At 41.5% G+C, this 9,237-nt stretch overlaps 1 protein-coding gene across 1 annotated transcript; it reads left to right on the top strand.

The window, feature by feature from the left end:
* Nucleotides 1-405: 405 nt before the first annotated feature.
* On the top strand, nucleotides 406-711 carry LOC306750328 (small integral membrane protein 36-like; the record flags this gene model as incomplete). Its single annotated transcript, XM_079233737.1, has 1 exon — nucleotides 406-711. One exon carries the CDS (start codon nucleotides 406-408, stop codon nucleotides 709-711), a length of 306 nt encoding a protein of 101 aa, XP_079089863.1.
* Between the last annotated feature and the right edge of the window lie 8,526 nt (nucleotides 712-9,237).

Below are 9,237 nucleotides of genomic sequence, written 5' to 3'. Positions count from 1 at the left end.
ACCTTCTATCTTCTACCTTCTACCTTCTACCTTCTATCTTCAACCTTCTACCTTCTATCTTCTACCTTCTATCTTCTACCTTCTACCTTCTACCTTCTATCTTCTACCTTCTATCTTCTACCTTCTACCTTCTACCTCCTACCTTCTACCTTCTATCTTCAACCTTCTATCTTCTACCTTCTACCTTCTACCTTCTATCTTCTACCTTCTATCTTCTACCTTCTACCTTCTACCTCCTACCTTCTACCTTCTATCTTCAACCTTCTATCTTCTACCTTCTACCTTTTACCTTCTATCTTCTACCTTCTATCTTCTACCTTCTACCTTCTACCTCCTACCTTCCCGCCAGCTCCCTCTCTTGTTCTTCGAGGCCTCGGCTGGCCTGCCCAGCATGAAGCGGGCGCCATGGGCTTTCTGGAAAACTACCAGGAGATCGACCCCGTCACTTTGAACCTCTGCATCCTCATCGCCAGCTACGTCATCCTGCTCCTCGTCTTCCTGATATCGTGCATCATGTACGACTGCCGGGGGAAAGACCCCAGCAAGGAGTACGCCCCGGACCCGCCGCCGCCCACCCAGTCCCCCGTCCGGCTGGTGGTGATGCAGAGCTCTCCGGCCCCGAAGGGACGGTGGGACGCGGCCAACATGATCACGACCTACCACGAGCCCACGCGCTCGGACTTCAGGGAGAAGAAGAGCACGATGGTCTGAGCGAGACTCGTCGGACTCACCTTTGTATATACGCACAACTCTTGTTTTTTGTTTTCTTTTGTACGTACGTTTATTTTCACCTTGTTTCTCGTTGGGACAATGCTCGGATTTTATCTCCACGGGACCCGACTTGCACGGTAAGAGAGTCTGGCGTGTTGATGTCTTTAAGTGTTGTGTGTATGCATGTGAAATCCCTCTTTATCTTTAGGGATCTCAAGCTAAAGCCTGCACAAATGTCACGACTAATAAAGCACAAGGAATGAAGAGGGGCATTTCTGTGGAGTTGTGCTGGGAGAAAGGCTTTATAGGATTACGGTTGAGGTTGGGAAAACACGGAGAAGTGTAGTGGAGGAAGAACTTAATCAGAGTCTTTACGTCTGTGGCTCTTTTTAGATCTTAATTGAGGAATTCAAAAGACAAACAAGAATGAAGGGATTACTGAACGGGCTGCCAAAGTGTCGGGGCCTGTGCCATCAAAGAGACACATACCAGACATGAAGAGGCTGAAATGACCACGAAGATAATATAGGACAACTAAAAAGAGACCTAAAATGATCACAAAGGAACTTAAAACAACTACAAAGAGACACAAAAACACTACAAAGAGATATAGGGACCACAAAGAGACTCATAACGATATGAACGGGCAAGACAACCACAAAGAGAAAGACAACAACTACAAAGAGACACAAAATACCACAAAGAAATACACATGAATTACAAAGAGAAACAGAATGACCACAAAGAGACACAGACCAGCTACAAAGAGTCACAACATTACCACAAAGACACGCAAAATGACTGAAAAGGGGGGAAAACAACCACAAACAAAAATTACTATAAAAAGACCAAAAGTATGACCCACAAAGAGTTACAAATCAACAACAAAGAGACACAAAATAACTACAAAGAGATACAAATCAACAACAAAGAGATACAAAATAACCATAAAGAGATACAAATCAACTACAAAGAGATACAAATCAACTATAAAAAGATACAAATCAACTACAAAGAGATACAAATCAACTACGAAGGTACAAAAGCACAACAAAAAGAGGCTGAGCATCTATGAAGTCTGTGACTTGACATGGAGGAGAGGTGATGGAGGCCTTTCTGATATCTTTTCTCAGGGGCCCATTGTCTCACAACCCACCAATGCAAACCAGTGCCTTTGAGCCAGGGAAGTGCTCGATGTCTGTGGGTTCGATTCCCCTTTGGCCAACACGCAGATAAAAACAATTTGGATTGCATTGCTCTTGATTGGCTGCCATTCCGGGATTACTGTGAAACATTTGGACCGACGTGAACATCTTACATAATTCCTGGAAGTGTAATGTTTGTGAAAGCGACGGATTGGCGGGCGAAAAGCTACTCGATCGCCTTTAATCACCGCCACCGATACCGGGAAGAGGCTGAGCGCCTAAACGATTGTGGCGCTGTGCCGGCGGCACAAGTGTGGCTGAACTTCACATCTCAACAAGGACGATGAGCAGATAGGCAACGTAAAGAAAAGGCCTCACGTGTCGCTCGATACGTTGAATGAAATCTGTGGAAACATACAAACGTTTAGTGTGAACAAGCGAGTATGTTTGTCTGGCATGAAAATCGGTTTCACCAGCTAATTTCAAGACCTCTTTATGAATGCAAAACACTTTGTAATTGTTGTTTTTAACTTATTTTTTTAAAGTGGCCTTATATTTTCCAGTGTAAACATGTTTTATCATCAGTTGCAGTTCATCCGAATATAGTTTATGGACGGTTTAATTAACTCAATTTACCATTTATTAACGGTGAAGTTTCATGGTGATATCTGTGAGGTAATGTTTTGACTCTTTTCACCTGTAGAGTCTTCACAATGTGTGTAATGTAACTAAACATCTCTTTAAAGAGGTTTGTTCATACAGCATTCATAACCTCATTTATATAACTTGACTCTTTCATTCTTACATATATTCTGAGGGTTAATGCAGAGTGGTTTGTTCACAACGCATTCATAACCTCATTTATACTACATTGTATTAATAAAAAGTCGGGTTACACGCCGCTACTACCTTCAGTCAGTGTCCCCGTCAGCTGGCGCTCATGCTAGTTCCCCGCTAACTTCCGCTAGATCTCCGCTAACTTCCGCTAGCTCTCCGCTAGCTCTCCGCTAGCTCCCCGACAACCACCAAAGGTAGCGGGACCAGCCTCGGCTCGACACCCGACTTGGGCAGTAGCAGCGGGGAGCTAGCAGCTAGGAGCAGCGCTAGCTAGTGCTGCTGCTAGCGCTGCTCCTAGCTTGCTACAGCGGGACACTGACCGGAGGTAGGAGCGGCTTGTAATCCGACTTTTACGGTATATGTTTTACTAATTTCACCTGTAGTGATGGAAAACCAAGCAAACATGGCTGCCTCATGGTAGCCATGAGGCTACGACAGTCAGACCAATCCAACGCGACAGTCAGACCAATTTTTCAAATTATGTCAATTTTATTTGCAAATTTTTGCTTATAAATGAAATATCGAGATATGTGAAGTTAATCTTCTTTTACATTAACGATTGCTTCAAAACAAGTGTTCATTTACCTCCGCCCACTCAGATTGTATGGTGTCTTTGGCCTCTAGATCATATCTGGCTTCCAAAGCAAATCAAAAGTAGATAACGTGAGAGCCGGCGCCCGCAGGGAGCGATGACTCATCGCTGTGATTACGGCCTGAGCTGCAGCGCCTCAACAGGAATAGATTCCCGGCGCTCTGAGAAGTCTCCGTGGAATCGGACAGAAACCCGGAGCTCAAAGTAATCTCCTTCTGAGAAACCTGCAGAAACTGGAGCGCATTCATAAAAAAAATAAATAAAAAAGAAGCATCTTGGGCTTCATCTGCTGCAGATTGTGACATGTTTATGAATTACATTTTGATATTTAGAAGTATACGCCTGTTGAGCACAACATTCTGACCACGACGAAGGATCCACGTCACAATGTAGTCATTCGGGAATATTTGTTTTATATATATATATATTTATTATTTGAATACTGTTTTTTTTCTGATTGCTGATGAGCTGATGTGCGTATAATTCATGTTCTGCAACTTTTAAAATGCATCTGTATCACAGGTATTGTACGGTATTGGTGATAACCGTGATATTAACAAAAATATTGAGTCCATGTTAATAATATAATACTCAGTTAATAATCCAATACCTCTTAAATCATGTTACAGATAAAGTTATGGTTACAGACTCTCTCTCCGCCTCCTTACTCTCGTTTTTTGAGAGCTATTTAAGATCCAAAAAAAGAGACAAAAACATCTATAAATTCACAATGATCGTGTGGTGAAAGTCTGATATTGTGACAGAAATATATATTACTGTCATCAAAAGTATGGAAACACATGATTCTCTTTATTTTCTGCTGTGAAATAACACAAAATATGTTCATTATATCCACACGACATATGCAACAGAACATGAATTTATTAAAACACGCCTCATTGAGAAGTTATTGTGTTACTGGAGGTGACTGAGGTTTATATTTATTCACTCTATTCTCAGTATTTGCAAACAAACACGAGAAGAATAACATCATAATTCATTAATAAAGCATTTGATTATTGAAATAAAGTGGAGAAAAAAGTGTTGAATCTAATCAAATTAATGTATTAATTTGACCCAATAAGTCCCCCAGTGTGATGAACGAGAGAGAAAGTTTGATCCATTATTTATTGACAATAATTAATATGAAATACAGGATACTTATCGTTTGGGACGCCTGAGGGAAGATTATGTGTGTGTGTGTGTGTGTGTGTGTGTGTGTGTGTGTGTGTGTGTGTGTGTGTGTGTGTGTGTGTGTGTGTGTGTGTCCACCTCTCATACTGCTGGACCCATCAGCCTCATATTTTCTCTGTTTGTTTAAAGCACTATTTTTGAAACAGCTGTTTTATTGATGGGTTTACATCCCATCATTGACTCCTCTCCTCTAACCCGACCAACATTTCTGCATAACATCTTCCAGGTTTTCCATGACAGTCAGACACATTAACTTGTATTTGTTTGGGAGAGGAGAGGGAGGCACACTTATAGATATATTGCCATTATTAATATCATTATCACTGTCATTGAATAGTTATTAGTGGGATTACAGAGGCTCTTTATGTATTTTACATGTATGTTCTCCTTCAGTGGACGTGAAGCGGTGACTTCTGGCGTCGCCTGTAATCCTCTGACTCACGAGCTCGCGGCTCAGAGCCGTTAGCTGCAGGATTAGTTCAGTGGGATGTGAACCGCTGCAGCAGCAAAGGGTCGCGACCCAAACACACGGTGCGGCTCCATTGTTCCTGAACAAAAGCATTTAGAGACGTTTAAATGTATAATTCATTCAATATGATTAATACTGAAGAGAGACTCTGTTCCTGCATGAGAACACGTTTAAAGCTGCTTCTGATTAGAATAATCTACCTGTGAATATATATTCATATCATGTTTCCACCTTGTTTATAGGATCAGTCGTGCATCTCCATAATGATATCTTATGACTTTATTACTAAATGCTATCGCTAACATTAATGCGTTTTGATATTCATGATGCATTTTCATGCTCTGTTAGAAGGACCTCCTGATTTAGTTTGTCTTATAATTTCATATTTATCTATTTTAGTTTCTCACATTTGCTATATCGTGTCAATAATCTTGTTATTTTAGTTTTTTGTTAAATATTTTGTCTAATTGTGTTTGTATTGTGTAATTTAAAATGAAATGGTACATCTCAAGTGGTTATAAGTAATAAATAATTCCCATAAATAAGAGTGATTTAAGTGTATTCATGGGAAAATAGGTTTAGTTTTTGCTGCACAGACTGGACATGTTTTTGAATCGTTAGTTTGATCTTTTTTTTACATATTGTACAATATATGTTTTCTGAATCTGCACAGCAGCTTCCGTTGAACCATATTTATGAGTTTTTAAAAATATTCACTTGACTTTGCTCCACAGTCGCTGTGATATCTGAGAGAGGAATTTCCTTTTCTCGTCACAGGAGCTGAAACATTGGAGCGTGAAACAGTAAACCAATTATGAAGCAGTTCAAGCGCGTGTCACGAAAATCCTCTTTTACATACGAGGTCACCACCTGTCTGACCTGCAGACCAGAGGAAGAGCAGCAAAGCTCCACGATGAATGGATGAATGAATGAATGAGGCGCTGCCGTCAGCTGGAGGTTTTTGTGGTTTTGTGAGGTTTAAAATGAGGTCCATGTTGTTGGTCGACCTGCACCGTGATGTGAAGCCACACAGGTGCTTCCTGTTCGCCCCGATTAGACACCTGAGGACTGTGGACACGCAGTTTGATTGACAGGTCACTAATGCCCCATTTACCTTGGCTGAGACACGACTCCCTCGTGTTCTGATTGGTCTGGCAGCGTCACACATTCATGCATAACTCCCTGTAATTTATTATATTTTTTTATGTACAGTTTGCCTAAACGTGTCCGATCATCTTGGTTCTAGTGGATTGTCCAAAAGAAACGGACACTAAATGCAGCGCACACGCACACACGGGTTGTCAGGTATTCTGGGTAATCAGACCTGTGCAAAGGTTGAAGTGGAGCGATGACTCCACCATGTCATAAATATCATGTTTGCAAACAATAACTCCATTTACAGACAAGGTGCAGCCGGGCTTTTTAACCGACTGATCGAATGTGTCACAGTTGAAAGAAGGTGAACTCCGTTGCACTGAACCGAGGAACGCGTGCATGAGCTTGTCCCTTAAAGAAGCTTCAACAGGGGGAAGTGAGACCTTCAGAGTCAAGAAGGCTCACAGCCAACACGGCATACCGTGGGGGGAAAGTTGCATGAAGCACTTTGGACGTCCTCGAGTGATGTCACTTGAGTCAGCGTCAGTTCGGGCCGGAAGATTGTGAGTTTTCAAAATGGAAAAAGACAAAGTTTCTGTGATCTTTTGAACTGGACTTCACGAGGAAGCTGCTGTCTGACGTCTCACGACCTTGAAAATGGTAAACCATGAACTAAACTGCATTGTCCACCAGCGCCACAGCGCAAGAGGGAAGGCTCATGCAAATGTAAAGACCCAGCAGCGAGAGAAGGCTTTCCCACAGAACGTAGAAGTGATTTTTCCTTTTTTTAACCGAACGACACAGTTTTTTTTTACAAAAAATAGTTGCCAACACCCCTAAGCTTCGTTTTCCTGCTATTTGCTTTGCATATTCCGATTATTTAAGTCCTAATCTTTCCAAAAAGGTGTGTTATTAGTATGTGGGATGTTGGTAAGGGTCGGTAAGTCGGCGACCGCTCCAAAAGACATGTTTGAGAAATCTTGCTTCGATCATGCTGGATGTTCATAGTTATGATCAAAATATGGTATAACAGTATTTCTTTTGAAAATATACATTTTTTTCACAAAAGAATTCTGAAAAAAAAGATTTGAAATAATACAAGTAATACAACTCAATGGGGTTCATACGACTACTTGAACACAGGGAACAAAAGTACAGAAGGAAAAGCGACCCATATGTGGGCCTGTTGGTGTTTAAAATAATAACCAACGTATCCTCAAACAACAGTTTGAACAATATCTTTAAAAAAAGAAGATACTCCTCGTTTTTTTGTGCGTTTTCTGACCAAAGTCCAGCAACACGTGTCAATTCTGTTACATGCTTACCGCCTTTTCAAAATAAAGTTCCGTCGACAGGTGGAAGACACATTTTTGACGCACCTCCCTTCTATTCTGTCGTGTTTTTTAAACATGTTTCATTTTAATTCCTGGTTCACGACTATGGACGACATACGGACTGGTTTAGTGGGATATTCTACGAACGTGGCCCCTGAAGTCAAACATGCTCAACATGCAGCAGAGTTCCATAAAGAGAGACAGGTTTATGACGATGAACCGACAACCTGCGGCTGCAGGTTCACACTGGAGGTGTTGTGCAGCAGACGGGAGACGCTGTCCTGACACCGGCCTCCGCTGTCTCTGCTGATGTCCTTTTGTTTAAAGCCAGCGTTTATACAATGAGCTCTTCGTCTGGATCAATCCATTCTCTGCTCTGACAGCAACCACTGTGCACCACAAAGGTCCACATCACTTTCAGTTGAAGGCTCGTGCACCACTTTTTTTAACGGTTTTCTGATATACATGAGACCTATTTTCACAAGTAATTATTTGTAATTCAAGAGCGAAGGGTTGTCTGTGTCTGCAGAAAGAAAAACAACAACACCCACACAAGGGTTTCATCTGTTCTCTGCCTGCAGCACGACGCACCGCATGACCTTCATTAAGCCCTTTGCACTTTGGGCTGACTTAAACCTCCTGTTGTCTCTCAGAGCCATGATCACGTTACAGCTCTTATGCAACCCAGCGTTTCAGCCGGACTCTCTGGCCGGTGCTGCGTCACGGCTCCTTGATCCCTGCAGGGAGATGCCTGCATGGGAAGAAACAGTCAAATAGTTCATAAAAAAAGATAACTTAGAGTTAAAGCAGTCGGTGTTGAGGAACTTCTTATAAGACAACGTGTGTTTGACCAGAATGTGCTTCGTTTGAATACTATTGCTTAGATGTGTTATTAGTCATTAGTCAAAATGAGTCAAACTCGGTTACAGACTGAGTTAAAAGGGAGTTTTCTGGTTTTTACTCCTCATTTACAAACTTTTTCTCAGTTAAAAATCATAAATAATTTTGTTTTTTTTGTTTTCTCACTCTCTGATGAACAACCAATCCTGCAATTTTAAATTATGTATAAATATATATTATACATATACAATTAAATGTACTTTGTAGTTGTAAATGTAAAGACAAGGGGGATTCTCAATGTAAATGTCATACGAAATATGTATATCTGATCAATAAGGCAGTACTAATTAAGCAAGTAAGGCATTAAGGCATAATTATTATTATAATTGTGTATAATAAACCCTTTATACATTGTATCAGTTTTCATTTAATACATGTTCTCGGTATTATTTGGTATTACATCTATTGTCCTTTTTTCCTTTCGTAAAGGAATGACATAACATTTAAATGAGGAAGTGAAACAGTCGGAAAACAAATACAATGAAAGACATAAAGGAAACGGTGCTAAACGACATTTCCCGGTGTTTCTATATTGATCTTCCACGTTTTATTTGTTGGTTTCCAGCAAACGATCGATTCCCTTTATTGTCCACCAGAACGAGAAGTCGCGCTACTCTACGTGGCCCCGCCCACCTCGCATCTGATTGGCCTACGTCCCAGGGGCGTGTCGCCGCTCATTGGCTCACACCGGCCGTCGCTCCGGATCTCGCCACCGGTTGGGAGAGAAGAAGAAAAAAGAAGAGAAATCATATTTTCAGTTGAGCGGCTCATCGGTGGGAGTTACCCGGCATTCACCGGTGCTCGCGGGGGTCTCTTTTTTCGCTGGCCCGCATGGATACCTCCAGCTTGAAGACGAGACAGTGAGCCCGGCATTTATAACAGAATGGTACTGAGAAAAAGACTAAAATGGTGCCTTTGTAGCTGGAGTATTGGTGCTTCCGGTGCCTTGTAGCTGTAGCT

This window comes from Taurulus bubalis, assembly GCF_910589615.1.
Source record: "Taurulus bubalis genome assembly, chromosome: 17".
NCBI lineage: Eukaryota > Metazoa > Chordata > Actinopteri > Perciformes > Cottidae > Taurulus > Taurulus bubalis.
The sequence above is the reverse complement of the archived record's forward strand: the minus strand, read 5'-3'. Positions and strand labels throughout refer to the sequence as shown.